The sequence below is a fragment of the Dipodomys spectabilis genome, unplaced genomic scaffold (genome assembly GCF_019054845.1).
Source record: "Dipodomys spectabilis isolate Male_0828 unplaced genomic scaffold, ASM1905484v1 ptg000678l, whole genome shotgun sequence".
Lineage (NCBI taxonomy): Eukaryota > Metazoa > Chordata > Mammalia > Rodentia > Heteromyidae > Dipodomys > Dipodomys spectabilis.
In genome coordinates, this window is record NW_024871355.1 from 52898 (window position 1) to 69329 (window position 16432).

At 69.2% G+C, this 16432-nt stretch overlaps 1 protein-coding gene across 1 annotated transcript in view; it reads left to right on the forward strand.

The window, feature by feature from the left end:
* The window catches only part of LOC122101709 (tetraspanin-9-like), a gene marked incomplete at its 3' end in the record, with an annotated part of 33009 nt that extends 16581 nt beyond the window's left edge, over nt 1-16428 (forward strand). The window contains exons 2-4 of the mRNA XM_042672184.1: nt 13194-13385; nt 14788-14862; nt 16366-16428. Of these exons, the coding sequence (XP_042528118.1) occupies nt 13194-13385; nt 14788-14862; nt 16366-16428 (330 nt within the window). The remainder of the gene's footprint in view (nt 1-13193; nt 13386-14787; nt 14863-16365) is intronic.
* Between the last annotated feature and the right edge of the window lie 4 nt (nt 16429-16432).

The window sequence follows — 16432 nt, forward strand, 5'->3', positions numbered from 1 at the left end:
CCTACCTATCTGTCTGTCTATCTATCATCTATCTATAGCTGTTCCGTCATCTGTCTGTCCAAATATCATTTATCGATCTATCACGTTTGTCTATACCTTTCCATCACCTGTCTCCATTAAGAGCTGAGACAGGGGCTGGGCAGGTGGCTCAGTGGTAGAGCGCTCGCCTAGTATCCACGAAGCCCCGGGTTCGATTCCTCAGTAGCACATACACAGAAAAAGCCAGAAGTGGCGCTGTGGCTCCAAGGGTAGAGCGCTAGCAAAAGAAGCTCAGGGACAGCGCCCGGGCCTTGAGTTCAAGCCCCAGGATGGCAAAAAAAACAAACACACGAAGAAGATCAGACAGGAAGGGCGTGCATGCGTGCGCCAGGACATGGCTCAGCTCTGCCCCCCGCCACCCCCAGCACTGCCCTTTCCCTTCTCCGTGCCTGGCTTTGATTGTGGGGGTACCACCCTGTCCCCCCCAGGGAGCTCACCGCGGGGCTGGCTGGGAGCCTCTCACAGGTGAGATCACTCAAGCAGGGCCAGTAATGCGCCAGGTGACATCTGATGACCAAGAGAACGCGGGTGGGGGCCGAGAACCACGGGAGATCCACCCCCTCCCACTGTAGGAAGGGACCGGCGGGGCTGGACTGGGGGGCCCGCCCCCCCGCCCCCCCTGCCCCTCCCACCCCCCCGTCAGCCATTCTACCAGCCTCTGGCCTTTTTTGGTAATGTTACCATTCATATATTTCCTTGCATAATGGCTCTTACTTCAGGCTGACTTGCTTTTGAGCTGTATAAAAGCCTTTTTTCTTGTGTGTGTGTGTGTGCACGCACACGTGTGTGCGTGGCCATGCGTGTGCAGCTACTGGGTCTGACCTCAGGCCCTCCTGCTCTCCCGTGGCCGTGTGCTGGCTCTCTGTCTCTGGCTTGTTGTTAGGAGAGCCTCACCGCTCTTTCTGCCTGGGCTGGCTTCGAACATCGAGCCTCAGAACCTCAGCCTCCCCCGAGAAGCCAGGACGCCCGGCGTGAGCACCGGCGCTTGGCCTGTATAAACGTCTTGATGGTGGTGGTAGACGCAGCATTTGGCAGCTTGATTTCTCCCCCGAGTGTCACGTCCCGCGAGGCTCACAGGTATGGCGCGTGCACCGTGGCTTGCTCACGCCTCGTCGTGCCGTGTTTCGGGGGGAAGGGGGGAGTCCCGCACGCACCTCACCGTCCACAATCTCTGAACTCAACCCATCGGATCTCGGAGGCAACCAGAGGCCGCAGGGCCAGAGCCTGAGCTGAGCAGTGGGGAGCCCCATCCCCAGCCCCCCGAACCCTAGCCTGGAGCTGTAGCAAATGGCTGGGGTGTACGTGAGCTCATGTCTCGGGCTGGCCGGCCTCAGGGGCCTGAGCACATGCCTGTCACCCTAGCTACTCGGGAGGCTGAGATCTGAAGGATCGCGGTTCAAAGCCAGCCCGGGCAGGAACGTCTGTGAGACTCTGATCTCCCGTGCCTGATAGAGCTCAGGGACAGCGCCCAGGCCCAGAGTTCAAGCCCCAGGACTGGGACCACGATAGAAAATAAGCAGAGCGAGGCCGTGCGGGCCTGGATCTCGTGTCCTGGTCTCCCAAGGCCGGGACGGCAGGCGTGACATTCTTGGCGTGCCCGTTTTGCGCAGTCACCGTTTGGTCTTTACTTTCTCTGTCATTTTTATTTTTATGTTTTGGCAGCGCCGCTGTGCTGTGTCATCGCGGGGCCTCGTGCTTGCTCAGCTGGTGCTCGACCACGTGAGCCGCACCTCTGGACTCTGGGCTGTTTTTGCTCGTTCACTGGAGATGAGCGTCTCTTGGATCTGTCTGGCTAGCCTGGCTGCGGAGGAGCGAAAGCGTTGGTTAATTATAGGAAACACTGGGGTTTCGTTCAGGTTGCTGATGGTTAAAAAACGTTTCTTTCTGGCGTCTTCTGGGGTTTGAACTCAGGGCCTTGTGCTTGCTGGGCTCGCTTGTTTGCTTAGCTGGTGCTCTACCGCTTGAGCCACACCTCTAGCCCGGCTTCCCTTTGACTGGGCTTTTCCTGCATACGCTGGCTTTTCAAACTGCGATTCTCCGGATCTCAACCTCCTGAGTCGGTAGGAGCCATCAGAGGCCCTGGGGGGGAATGGAGGGGGAGCGACAGGATTCTGCCAACCTAGGATTGGCATGGCACCCTGGCATAAGTCACTGGCCTAGTATAGAATGGAATGCTGCCGGCCATGCCAAGGCCTGGCTGGTGATCTGTGGCGGGCAGGGCTCCCTCCCCACCCTCCCCGCCCTGGGGGGGGGGGCTGGGTAAGCCGGCTCCAAGCAGGCGGATGCTGCAGCCCTGGAACTTTCCCTGAATACCTGACTAATCCTTCCTCCTCTCTTGGGCAGAGCCAGCACCTAGCCGGGGGGGAGGAGACTCTGCCATCTTCTTCCCTTTTTCCTGCCCCTTCTGGGGTCCCTGGCCTGTCTCCCCCTTCAGGGCTCCCTCAGCCCCTGGGGTGCTGTGTTCACTGTCCCCGGTGGTTAGATCTTCAGCAGGAAGGGAGCCGCCGTGCACAGCCTGCCCTGGGCCCCCGGTCCCTGGTGGACAGGTTGCCTTCTTCCCCCCCGGCCCTCCTAGCACCACCTGATAAAGTCAGGGTGTGCGTGGGACCCGCCCAGCCCCGTTGCACTCACCTGTAATCTCTGCTGCCTGGGAGGCTGGGCTAGGAAGTTACTTGAGCCTAGGGGTTTTACCAGCAGTCTAACTGGGCGCCGGTGGCTCCCGCCTGTCAGCCCAGCTACTCGGGAGGCTGAGATCTGAGGATCGCAGTTCAAAGCCAGCCCGGGCAGGAAAGTCCGTGAGACTCTGATCTCCCATGAACCAGCAGAAAACTGGAAATGGTGCTGTGGCTCAAGGGGTAGAGCGCCAGCCTTGAGCTGAAGAGCTGAGGGACAGCGCCCAGGCCCTCAGTTCAAGCTCCACGATGGACAGAAAAAGAAGAAAAAAGACTCTATCAACCCGAGCTGTCCCTGCCTGCCGTGCCCTTCAGCCCGCGTAGCCAGGGCAGGTCGGGTTGGGCAGGGGGTGAGGGGGGGCGGGGAGGGTGCGCCCTCCACCAGCTGGCTCTTTAAGCCACAGCGCCACTTCCGGTTTTCTGGTGGTTCATTGGAGATCAGAGTCTCACAGACGTTTCTGTCTGGGCTGGCTTTGAACCGCGATCCTCAGATCTCAGCCTCCTGAGTCGCTGGGATGACAGGCGGGAGCCACCGGTGCCTGGCGACCCTCCATCTTTTTGTGGGGGCTGCTGGTACCCACAGAGGAGCCAACTAGACCCTCTTTTCCCTCCCAGGGCCTGGAGATGCCCCCCCTTATTTTTCTCTCCAAGTGCAGGGCTATGGGAGGAGATGAGGAGCAGGAGGCATGGCCTGCTGTCCGTCCACCCCCCCATGGCACGAGCCACACAGATGGACACAGGGCAGCCAGCCCTCCCCAGCCCCGCCGGGGCCCGGCCCGCGGGCAGCCAGCTCCCAGCCCTGGCAGATGGCTGGTGACTCGCCCTGGAGAGGACCAGGTGGCCCAGGGGCCTCTTCAGTCATGGCGGGAGGGCCAGGCAGCGGGGAGGGAGGGCTGGCGTGGGGCCAGGTCCCGCTGTCACCCGTGGCACCCAAGAGAGCCACGCAGCCTCCTGGCTGCAGCCATCTCCAGAACCTTCTCTGCAGGAGCATCGGGAGCCCCACAGGGGCTTGGGGGGTGGGTAGCCTCTTCCCCTCCCCACCCCCCCGTGGACCCCCGTGGCTCTGGGGGTGGGGGGCGGGGGAGATCAGCACCGAGCTGCAGCATGGCTGGCTGCTGAGACCTTCTGGAAGGCAAGAGAAGGCAGAAGGCCCAAGTCCCCACATGCTGCCCGCCCCCCCCCAGCCCTGCTGGCCCCGTTTGGGGTTCCCGCTGGCAGAGCCTCGTTCTGGAACTCGCTCAGTGCCTCGGAGCGGACCAGCCCGGGCGGCCAAGCGGCCCAGCAGGTGCCTGGAGCCGCGCACGTTCCCGGCACCTGCCAGCGGCTCCCAGGCCTCCACCAAGAGGGAGGTTGGGGGGGTGGGGGGGGGGGAAGATGGGGGGCAGGAAGGATGTCCCGGGACCGCTTTCTGGGCAGAAGGCAAGGCCAATCTGCCACCCTGGGAGGCAGCGTGAGGCTGCCGGGCTTTGTCCTTGACATGACCTTGAGCGAGCCTGGCTCTGTCCATCTTGGCCTCGCTGTCTTTTGGGGGGGCAGGGTGGTTCTTGTTGTCCCCAATCCCACTCCCCGTCCTAGGCTGGCTCCATCCCGCTTTCCTGGGCTGCTTTTTGAGTGTGTCGGGGACCCCGGTGCCCTGCTCCCGACCTGAAGCAGGAGGGGGCTGGAGCCCCATCTACCGTGGGAGGAAGGAGGTGGGCAGACCTCGGGCAGGACTTCCCAGCCGCGGGGCTCCAGGCCCAGCTCCCTGGGTGCTGCCCAGCCTCGAGAGCAGGGATGGAAGGTTCTGGTCGGTGGGAGGGAGGGGGGGGCAGAGGCGATCGGCGCCATGGTGTTTTTGGAGACCCACGGCCTCCTGGCAGAGGGCCGGGCCCAAGGGATGCGTCACGACACCGCGGGGAGTGGGCGGTCCTTCCTGTCTGCGGAGCGCGGCGTGGGGGGCGCGACCTCCCGGCCAGTCGGCCTCACCCGCCCGGCCGCCATCCGCACTGGCCAGGCTGGGGTCCGGGGGTCTGTCCAGGGCGCCCCGGCTCTTCCCAGGGCCCCGTGCCGGTGTCCTCTGTCCCTGATGACTTTGTGGTGTTTGTTTCTCATTTCTGGGCGCCCAGATTCGGGGCCCACCCTCCTGCACTGCTGTTCCCCCCTGACTCCTGCCGTGTGCCCACCGGATGCAGCGCGGGGTGCTCGGGGTGACAGATTGGGGGGGTCGGTGTCATCGGTGTCAGATTATCCCACCTGCCCTCCCCTGCAGACCTGCCCCCCGGCTCTGGACGGGGACCCCCCCAATGCCCCCACCTCTTCTGGATTGTGGGGGACCCTGCTGCTAAGGCTAACGGGGGCCCCGGGCCCATCTGGAGAGCCCCGGGCCCATCTGGAGGGACCCGGGCCCATCTGGGGGGACCCGGGTCCATCTGGGGAGCCCTGAGCCCATCTGGGAGCCCCAGGCCCATCTGGGGAGCCCTGGCCCCATCTGGGGGGACCCAGGCCCATCTGGGGAGCCCTGGGCCCATCTGGGGGGACCCAGGCCCATCTGGGGGGGCCCGGGCCCATCTGGGGAGCCCCGCTCGGCTCTCTGGCCTCTGGCGTGCCGCCGTTTCCTGGTTTGGCCTCCACCTCTCCACTTTGCTCCCGGTCCGCAGCTCGCTGTGTCCCTGTGGGTGGCATTTCTGGTCCCTGGCCTTGTGTCCCCTGCCCTGTGTCCTTGTCAAGTCTGTCTGGCCAATCCTGACCTTGAACTCAGCGCCTGGGCGCTGCCCCTGAGCTGCTTTGGCTCGAGGCTGGCGCTCTACCACTTGAGCCACAGCGCCACTTCCGGCTTTTTTCTGTGTCCGTGTTCCCAAGGACTCGAACCCAGGGCTTCATGCAACCGAGGGGAGCGCGGTACCACTGAGCCACCTGCCCAGCCTCCCCCCACGCCCCGGGCTGGTTTTGAACCTTGGTCCTCAGACCCCAGCCTCCTGAGGCGCTCAGGATTGGTCAGGAGCCCTCCTCTGGGTGCTGCGGGGGGGGAGGGTCTGGACCCGCGAATGCCTGTGTGCCCCGCGACTCCCTGGCTCTGTGGAGCTCATCTGCCCCCCGAGATCACAGCCGCGGCTCCGAGTGCTTGTGTGTGCCGAGAAGCCGCTGCCCGGCCTGGGGGTTTGACCCCGGCCACTCTGGCCTGTCCACCCACCCTGGGGCCGTCGGGGGTGTTTTAGAGGGAGTACCATGGGGTACCATGGGAAGGCCAGGGGGCGCTTACACAGTGGTGGCAGCCCGGGGTGTCTGATCCATGCAGGGTGGACGTGCTGGAGGTGCACGGCTCGCTGCGCGCTCCTGCGTCCAGCCCAGGCGGTGTGGACCCCCCCCCAGGGCAGGGCCAGGCTGGGGGGGGGGTCCTCAGGGACAGGGGCCTGTGCCCCGGCCCCTTGGGAGTCCCGGCCCTGCTCCTGTGCCAAGGTAGACACGGAAGGACTTCTGAACGAGGTGAACCGCGATCCGCCCGATCACCACCTTCCCGTGGCTGGAGCACCAGACAGACAGCCGGTTCTTTAAAAATACAAACATATATCTGATTCTAACCGTCGTGGGTAGTCATGGGAGAACATGGCAGGGCAGAGAGAGAGATGCAGAAATAGCCTGAATTAAATCCCGGTGCTGGCCTTTCCCGTCCGGGTGTCTCTGTCGGTGGTAGCGGTGCTGTTGCAAATGACACCCTGGGTTCTGAGGACCCTGGGGACCCCAGGGCTGAGCTCTGGGCCAGCAAGGCCGCTGGTCAGCACCGTCCTGGAGTTCACACTGCGTGGGGTACGGCCGTCAGGTGACAGCCCCTGGGGCTGGGCTTGGGCTCTGGGGGAGCCAGGTGGAGGGATCACCCCCTGAATCCCACCCGCTGCGGCTGGCTGCCCTCCCATCTCCCAGGCTCCCCCAGGCCCCGGCCATCTGGTGCCCGGTGGCCGGCCCTGGCCGGGTCTGGGCAGCAGGTGAGGCCGGCGCGGTGGGGGGGGGCAGGCCGGGATGGCATGCAGGAATGTTTATTCCAGGCAGGTGCAGCTGCCTGCGGAGTTCCCACGGGGGCGGGGCCAGGAGACCCCGCCCCTCCGCGCGGGCCCCTCCCCCGCCGGGGCTCCCCCAGCCCATGCCCTTATATAGCCCTCCTGGGCGCCCGGGGCTGGCGGGGCGCAGCTGGAGACAGCTGTGGGGTGGGAAACCTTCCCTGAGCCAGGGTTTTAGGGTGCAGCAGCCAGAAATCTAAGCCGGGAGTGTTAGGGTTTGGCAGGCTTCCTGTGGCCTACTTAACACCGCCTTACAGGGGCCTGGCCCGGGCCTCTCCGCCGGGCCTGGTGGACGCCTGTGGGGCGGGGGGGGGGGGGGGGGGGGGTAGGGCGGGCTGGGGGGGGGGTAGGGCGGGCTGGGGGGGGGATCTGCCCTGGGCTGTCCCAGCCCCTCCCCCACCCCGCAGGTTCTCATCTGGAAAGGGGGTTCACACGGGGCGTCCTGCACCCCCTACCCCACCCCCGGCAGCACCCCAGGCTCCCGCCTGTCATCCCAGCCTCGAAGGAGGCCGAGACCTGAGGATCGCAGGCAGAAGCCAACTTGGGCAAGACAAGTCAGAGAGACGCTCATTTCCAGTTGATGAGCCAAAGCTAGAAAGAGGGGCACGGCCAAGGGGTAGAGCGCCAGCTGTGAGGGGAGGCGGGCCCTGAGTTCAAACCTCAGCACTGGCAAAGAAGGAAGACAGGAAGCCCGTGCGCACGCCTGTCATCCCAGCCACTCAGGAGGCTGAGAGCTGAGGATCGCGGTTCAAAGCCAGCCCGGGCAGGAAAGCCGGTGAGACTCTGATCTCCCATGATCCAGCAGAAAAAGCTAGAAGTGGCGCTGTGGCTCACAAAGAGCTCAGGGCCAGCACCCAGGCCCTGAGTTCAAGTCCCAGGACTGGCGTGTGCATGCACACATACACACATACATACACACCCATACATACATACACATATACACACACACACACCTTCTTTTCCATGGTCAGCCCAGGCAGAGACATGTGTGCAGGTCAGCAAGTGTCCCCTGAGCATCAGAAATGTTGGGGTTCGGGGTCTTCTGGTCCCCAGGGGAGAGACAGCATGGAGGTCCAGTAGCCCCTGGCCGCACCCCCAGGCTTAATTGAGGAATGACTCTCTCTCCCTCCCCCTCCTCCCTCCCTCTCTCCTCCCTCCCTCCTTGGCGCTGAGGCTTGAATTCTACCTGAGCTTTCCCACTCAAGGCTGGCGCTCGACCCCTTGAGTCGCAGCGCTGGGATTACAGGCGTGAGCCGCGGCACCCGGCGTGGTGTTCCCACCGTCCAGCGGGGCAGCCAGCTCGGGCCCAGCCATGCACGGGTGGCCTCCAGGGTCACCACGGGCAGGCGCGGTGGGCGGCGGAGCCCCAGGCCCCGGCCCCGGGCTGCGATTGGCGGATCTGGTTGAGGGTATAAATAGCGGATGGGGGGGCAGGGGCGTGGCCTCCAGCGGGTACCCGGTGCTAATCCCCTCAGGAGGTCACGTGCGCCCCAGGGCGCCCAGATCTGCACCCTGGAAGCCCCGCTTCGTTAACTCCTCGAAGGCCGCTCCTGTGTGGCCTGGGACGGCAGGGCGTGAGGCCCTGGGCACCCCAGATCTCTGCCCTGCAGCTGGGCCCCGAGCCCCAAGAAGCCGCTGGCGCCCAGCTGTCATCTGTATTTCTATGGACGCAAAGCTGCTCCCCGAGAGCCACAGGTCTCTTTTCCAGGTGTCCTGGAGGCCGCACCCCGAGTCCCTCCACTCACAGTGTTGTTCTGAGCCAGGCGCCGGCGCTCACGCCTGTCATCCCAGCTACTCGGGAGGCTGAGACCTGAGGATCGCGGTTCAAAGCCAGCCCAGGCAGGAAAGTCCATGAGGCTTTTACCTCCCGTTAGCCAGCAAAAAGCCAGAAGTGGGGCCGTGGCTTAAGTGGTAGAGCGCCAGCTTGGAGTGAGAAGCACTCAGGAACGGCGCCCAGGCCCTGAGTTCAAGTCCCAATGCTTACTAAGCCCCAGTGCGTGTGCACCCCCCCCCCCAAAGAAAACTAAAAGCACCTCTGGGAGCTCGGGGAGAAAAGGTTGAGCCACAAAATGCCGGTGTCCGTATTCTCCCCCCCCCCCCCGACTCCTCTCCCCCCTTTCCCCTCGTTTCTGTTGAATAAGCAAAAGCAAGCTCGGGAAGATGCGCAGCGCCGCGGGGCTGCTCTGGTCCTTCGATTCTGCTCTGCTCTGTGTGTGGCCACGCCCCTTGTCGACCAATGGCCTGGCTTCCTCTCCAGGCCTTGGGGGCGGAGCTCTCGTCCCTCAGATGAGTGAGGGGCGGCCTGAGACCGGCAAGCTTACCCCTCCGGGTCCCCCCTCGGCCTCCCCTCCATCGATCGGAGGCCGCAGGCCTCCACCCTCTGCCCAGGAAGTGATCGATTCGGATTCGCAGCCAGCGTGGCGTAGAAGTAGCAGTCTTGGTTTTATGTCTGCCGTCTCCCTCTGTGTGTGTGTGTGTGTGTGTGAGTGTGTGTGTGTCTGTGAGTGTCTGTGTCTGTGTGTGAGGTGCAGCAGGTGGCTTGGGGCTTCAGGCTGAGGAGGAGGCTCACGTGTGTGGCTGTCGGTCCTGGGGCTTGAACTCAGGGCCTGGGCGCTGTCCCTGAGCTTTGTCCCTCGCGGCTGGCGCTCCACCACGCGAGCCACAGCGCCGTGTCTGCCTGGTCACTGGTCTGCTAGGGATCAGAGTCTCCCGGACTTTCCTGCCCGGGCTGGCCTTGAACCTCGATCCTCCGATCTCAGCCTCCTGAGGGGCTGGGTGACGGGCGTGCGCACCGGAGCCCGGCTTTCTGTGAGAAGGTTGTTGTTTCTCCCATCTTTGGATCCAGTCATCGGCCAGAGGAGCGTCTGAGGGAATTTGGTTCCACAATGCAGAGCCATCGTTCTGGGGGTCCCACCAGTCCCCCCACGCTGCCCGCCACGGTGCCACGCAGGGGCCGGAGGGCCCCAGGGCCCCTCCGGAGGGCGCGGGAAGCCCTGATCTGGCTTTGGACGCGTCCTGACCCCCTTGGGTTCACAGTGTCTGTCTCCCCCCCCCCCCCCACAGCTGGCTTTCCGCTTATCTTAATTTATTGATGAAAACGTGGGTTACGGCTCGGGGCACAGACAGCGGCCGCTCCTTGCCAAAAGCAAGCCCCTTCCCAGCCCGGAAGAGCCACGCCATCCCCGAGATGGGCGGCTGGGGACCGGCGGCTGGCGGGCGCAGCGGCAGGATGGGGGCGGGGGGGGGACATGGGGGCGGGGGGGGGGACAGGCAGGGGGGGACAGGCGGAGGGGGAGCCGCCTGGTGGAGGCCCCCCTCCCCCTCCCCCCCAGGCCCACCGCCTCCCGGGCAATCCACACCAGCTCTCCGCTTTGCACACGGCACTTGGCTGGGAGTTCCTTGCTCACGAATGGCCTTGAATTGTGACAGAGCCATAGGGGGTTGGAAGCGTGAAATCCACCATCTCAGAGCAAATGCGACTCAGGAGGCTGAGGTGGGGGGCTGGGGGGCTCTGGGCCGGGCACAGTGCCCGGTGGGTGTGGGGGGGGTTTGCGAGACCCCATCTCCACAAAGACACGCACGGTGCTGCCTTCCTTTGGCCCAGTTACTCAGGAAAGGCGCAGGGGAGGGGAGGGGAGGGGAGGGGAGGGCTGGGGTGGGGAGGGGAGGGTTGGGTTGGGGAGGGCTGGGGCGGGGGATCACAGCTCCAGGCTGGCCCTGGGGAAGCAGCGCTGGACCCCGTGTGAAAATCAGCGAGGGGGGTGGGGGGGCGGCCCTGGGTGCGAGAGCTGCGGGTGGGAAGGCCGGCGGAGGGGCCTCGCTCCGCAGCGGTGGACGGGCCGGGGCGCGGGTCTGGCCCGCACTGCCCGGCCTTCCTGGCGGAGGGGCCTGGGTGGCGTCCGTGGCCGCGTGTCCGGGGCTCCCGTGGACGCGGCTGGGCCGAGGCTGACCACGCGTGGCTCCCTGCCGCAGCGCGGATCTTTAAACTCCTCCAGCCGCCGGAGGCCGCGGCCTCTGAGCTCCTGCTCCAGGCGGGCGCTCCACCCCTTGAGCCACAGCGCCACTTCTGGCTTTTTCTGCGTCTGTGGTGCTGAGGAATCGAACCCAGGGCCTCACGGCGTGCCAGACGAGCGCTCTGCCACGGAGCCACCTGCCCGGCCCCAGTTTGACTATTGAATTGTTACTACACAAGCGGCGTTCGGAAGGCGCCGGTGATGCGGGTCAGGGGAAGCGTGCGTGTGCGTGCCCTCCAGCCCCGACGCCTCAGACACAGAGCGAGAACCCCGTTCCCAAATAACCAAAATGTAACTAGGTTGTCCATAGGCAGGTGGCCGCACGCAATGTCATTTGGAGTCAAACGGGGCTCCAAAATAGGGGTGTGATATTCCTGTCACCTACAAAGCCGGGGTGTCCAGACCGCCACGGGGAGCTGAGAAAAAAGAAAAATACACAGAGCCCAATAAAAGCGGGTCCAGGGAGGGCACGCCTGTAATCCCGGCTGCTGGGGCCGGGGTAGGACGAGATCCACGGCCAGCCTTGGGAACGCACAGGACCCTCCGACACACCAGGCTGGCGGTGCGGCCCCCACGGCAGAGCCGTCCCCCGCCAGCCCTGAGTGACAAGCTCGGGGCGGCGCCCAGGCCCCCAGCTCAAGCCCCAGATTGGCACACGCGTGCACACACAGACACACAGACACCCACCCACGGACACGGACTTGGCTTCCGGCTGGAGAGAGGGCTCACCACGGGGCCCCTGCTACCAGGGCTCAGTTTACCTCCTGTGCGTGTGTGGGATGGACGGGGGCGGATGCGGGACCCCCTCAGGCTGGGGTCTCCTCTCTGTACTTTGTCCTGCCCGGCAGGTGCAAGGCTGGCATTGGCCAGCCGTGAGCAGAGCTCCCGCACCCAGCCCCAGCACATGGGCGGCGGGCGGCCCCTGCTGGCCGGCATGGGCATTGATGGCGTCCTGATCCCCAGCCCCAGCACATGGGCGGCTGGCGGCCCCTGCTGGCCGGCGCGGGCATTGATGGCGTCCTGATCCCCTTCCCCAGCCCCAGCACATGGGCGGCTGGCGACCCCTGCTGGCCAGCGCGGGCATTGATGGCGTCCTGACCCCCCCCACCCAGCCCTGAGCACATGGGCGGCTGGCGGCCCCTGCTGGCCAGCGCGGGCATTGATGGCGTCCTGACCCCCCCACCCAGCCCTGAGCACATGGGCGGCTGGCGGCCCCTGCTGGCCAGCGCGGGCATTGATGGCATCCTGACCCCCCCCCCCCAGCCCCAGCCCTGAGCACATGGACGGCTGGCGGCCCCTGCTGGCCGGCGCGGGCATTGATGGCGTCCTGATCCCCCATCCAGCCCCAGCCCCAGCACATGGGTGGCTGGCGGCCCTGCTGGCCAGCGCGGGCATTGATGGCATCCTGACCCCCCCCCCCCAGCCCCAGCCCTGAGCACATGGGCGGCTGGTGACCCCTGCTGGCCAGCGCGGGCATTGATGGCGTCCTGATTCCCCCATCCAGCCCCAGCCCTGAGCACATGGGCGGCTGGCGGCCCCTGCTGGCCAGCGCGGGCATTGATGGCGTCCTGACTCCCCCCCCAGCCCCAGCACATGGGCGGCTGGCGGCCCCTGCTGGTCAGCGCGGGCATTGATGGCGTCCTGACTCCCCCCCCCAGCCCCAGCACATGGGCGGCGGGCGGCCCCTGCTGGCCAGCGCGGGCATTGATGGCGTCCTGACCGCCCTCCCCAGTCACCCTCCCATAGCTGGGTCTTCCCAGCAGAGAGGAAGCTGCGGGCGGTGGCAGGGCCGTCCGCGGCCCACCCTCCCTCCTGCCCGCTGAGGTGGGAGAAGCGGCCGGCCATGGAGGGGGGCCCCCCACCCCCTCCCTCAGCGGGTTCCCGGTGTGATGAATGATCGGTTGAGCACACTGGGAGTTTGTGAACGGAGAACGCGGGACAGCGCGCCACCTGGTGGCCGTGGGCGGGGTGGCAGCGGGTCCCGCGGGGCTGGACGGTGCCCGGGCTGGGGGGGCCCTGCGGGGGGGGGGGGACCCCGGGCGGAGGGGATGTGGGGCGCCCAGCGCGGGCTGTGTGCGCAGCACGCGCGTCCAGCCAGGGCGAGGCCCCGAGGGGCAGGCTCTGTGGAAATGGTCTTTTTGGGTGTGTGTGTGTGGGGTCAGTCCTGGGTCTTGAACTCGGGGCCTGGGCGCTGTCCCTGAGCTTGCTCCGCTCGGCCACATGCGCCTCAGTGCCAGCCCCCCCGGGTTGACGGACGGCCCTTGGGGATCCGCGTGGGGTGGGCCTTCCCGCCCGGGCTGGCTTTGAACTGGGGTCCTCGGGTGTCGCCCGCTGGGTGGCTGGGACCGTGCGGTTCTGGCTGGGGAGCCAGCGGGGAAGGTGGGGGGCCTCGGGCTGGTCTGACCCCCCTCTCCCCCTCTCCCCCCTGTCTCCCCCAGCTCTGCGGCTGCGGGCTGCTGGGCGTGGGCATCTGGCTGTCCGTGTCCCAGGGCAACTTCGCCACCTTCTCCCCCAGCTTCCCCTCGCTGTCCGCGGCCAACCTGGTCATCGCCCTGGGCGCCGTTGTCATGGTGACCGGCTTCCTGGGCTGCCTGGGGGCCATCAAGGAGAACAAGTGCCTGCTGCTCAGCGTGAGTGCGCCCCGCGCCCCACAGGGTCCCCCGGGCCACCCCACAGCCCCCCCACCACCCCCCGGGCCGGCCCACAGCCCCCCTACCCCCCGGGCCGGCCCACAGCCCCCCACCCCCCCTGGGCCGGCCCACAGCCCCCCACCCCCCCCAGGCCGGCCCACAGCCCCCCACCCCCCCCCGGGCCACCCCACAGCCCCCCCACCCCCCCGGGCCACCCCACAGCCCCCCCACCCCCCCCAGGCCGGCCCACAGCCCCCCACCCCCCCCCAGGCCGGCCCACAGCCCCCCACCCCCCCCCCGGGCCACCCCACGGCCCCCCCACCCCCGGGCCGGCCCACGGCCCCCCCACCCCCTGGGCCGGCCCACAGCCCCCCCACCCCCTGGGCCGGCCCACAGCCCCCCCACCCCCCGGGCCACCCCACAGCCCCCCCCCGGGCCGGCCCACAGTCCCCCCACCCCCCCGGCCCACCCCACGGCCCCCCCACCCCCCGGGCCACCCCACGGCCCCCCGACGGGCCACCCCACAGCCCCCCCACCCCCCCGGGCCACCCCACGGCCCCCCCATCCCCGGGCCACCCCACGGCCCCCCCCCCCGGGCCACCCCACGGCCCCCCCCACCCCCCCGGGCCACCCACGGCCCCCCCACCCCCCCGGGCCACCCCACGGCCCCCCCCCGGGCCACCCCACAGCCCCCCCATCCCCGGGCCACCCCACGGCCCCCCCCCCGGGCCACCCCACAGCCCCCCCCATCCCCGGGCCACCCCACGGCCCCCCCCCGGGCCACCCCACGGCCCCCCCCCGGCCACCCCACGGCCCCCCCCGGGCCACCCCACAGCCCCCCCACCCCCCCGGGCCACCCCACGGCCCCCCCCCGGGCCACCCCACAGCCCCCCCATCCCCGGGCCACCCCACGGCCCCCCCACCCCCAGGCCACCCCACGCCCCCCCCCGGGCCACCCCACGGCCCCCCCCACCCCCCCGGGCCACCCCACGGCCCCCCCACCCCCCAGGCCACCCCACGGCACCCCCACGCCCCCCCCCCGGGCCACCCCACGGCCCCCCCACCCCCCTGGGCCGGCCCACGGCCCCCTACCCCCCCGGGCCGGCCCACAAGGCCCCAGCCAATGCCAGCTCACCCAGGGCCTGGCCTGGAGAAACTGCTTCTAGAATGTTCCAGGCTGGCCCCAAGCGGGTCCTTTTTGCACCTGGGGTAGCTGGGTCCTTGGGTTCCTCCAGGGCTGGGAGGCCGGGTCGCCCCCTCCCCCCCCTGCCCCCCCGCCCCCCCCGCCCCCCCCGCCCCGACACCCCCCCCCGCCCCGCCCCCCCGCCGCCCCGTCACCCCGCCCCCCCGCCCCGCCACCCCCGCCCCGCCCCCCCGCCCACGCGGACGTCTGTCTCGCCAGTTCTTCGTCGTCCTGCTGGCCATCCTCCTCGCTGAGCTCATCCTGCTCATCCTCTTCTTCGTCTACATGGACAAGGTCAGCCCGGCGGCGGGGGGGAGGCGGGGGGGGGGGGGGCGCACGGTCCCTGGGGCCTCTGGGGAGGGGGGTGGGGGGCGCATGGCGGGGGCTGGGGAGGGGTGGGGTGGGGGGCGCATGGCGGGGGCTGGGGAGGGGTGGGGTGGGGGGCGCATGGCGGGGGCTGGGGAGGAGGGGGGTGGGGGGCGCATGGCGGGGGCTGGGGAGGGGTGGGGTGGGGGGCGCATGGCGGGGGCTGGGGAGGGGTGGGGTGGGGGGCGCATGGCGGGGGCTGGGGAGGGGTGGGGTGGGGGGCGCGTGGCGGGGGCTGGGGAGGGGTGGGGTGGGGGGGCGCATGGCGGGGCTGGGGAGGGGTGGGGTGGGGGGCGCGTGGCGGGGGCTGGGGAGGGGTGGGGTGGGGGGCGCATGGCGGGGGCTGGGGAGGAGGGGGGTGGGGGGCGCATGGCGGGGGCTGGGGAGGGGTGGGGTGGGGGCGCATGGCGGGGGCTGGGGAGGGGTGGGGTGGGGGGCGCGTGGCGGGGGCTGGGGAGGGGTGGGGTGGGGGGCGCATGGCGGGGCTGGGGAGGGGTGGGGTGGGGGGCGCATGGCGGGGGCTGGGGAGGAGGGGGGTGGGGGGCGCATGGCGGGGGGCTGGGGAGGGTGGGGTGGGGGGCGCGTGGCGGGGGCTGGGAGGGGTGGGGTGGGGGGCGCGTGGCGGGGCTGGGGAGGGTGGGGTGGGGGGCGCGTGGCGGGGGCTGGGGAGGGGTGGGGTGGGGGGCGCATGGCGGGGGCTGGGGAGGGGTGGGGTGGGGGGCGCGTGGCGGGGGCTGGGGAGGGGTGGGGTGGGGGGCGCGTGGCGGGGGCTGGGGAGGGTGGGGTGGGGGGCGCGTGGCGGGGGCTGGGGAGGGTGGGGTGGGGGGCGCGTGGCGGGGGCTGGGGAGGGTGGGGTGGGGGGCGCGTGGCGGGGCTGGGGAGGAGGGGGGTGGGGGGGCGCATGGCGGGGGGCTGGGGAGGGTGGGGTGGGGGGGCGCATGGCGGGGGCTGGGGAGGGTGGGGTGGGGGGCGCGTGGCGGGGGCTGGGGAGGGTGGGGTGGGGGGCGCGTGGCGGGGGCTGGGGAGGGGTGGGGTGGGGGGCGCATGGCGGGGGCTGGGAGGAGGGGGGTGGGGGGCGCGTGGCGGGGCTGGGGAGGGGGGGTGGGGGGCGCATGGCGGGGCTGGGGAGGGGTGAGGTGGGGGGCGCGTGGCGGGGGCTGGGGAGGGGGGAGGCGGGGGGGGCGCGTGGCGGGGCTGGGGAGGGGTGGGGTGGGGGGCGCGTGGCGGGCTGGGGAGGGGTGGGGTGGGGGGCGCGTGGCGGGGCTGGGGAGGGGTGGGGTGGGGGGCGCGTGGCGGGGCTGGGGAGGGGTGGGGTGGGGGGCGCGTGGCGGGGCTGGGGAGGAGGGGGGTGGGGGGCACGTGGCGGGGCTGGGGAGGCCGAGGCGGGGCGGGTGCGGAGGCCTGGCCCCGGCTGACCGCAGCGGCCCGCAGGTCAGCGAGAACGCGCAGCAGGACCTGAAGGAGGGGCTGCTGCTCTACAACACGGACAACAACGTGG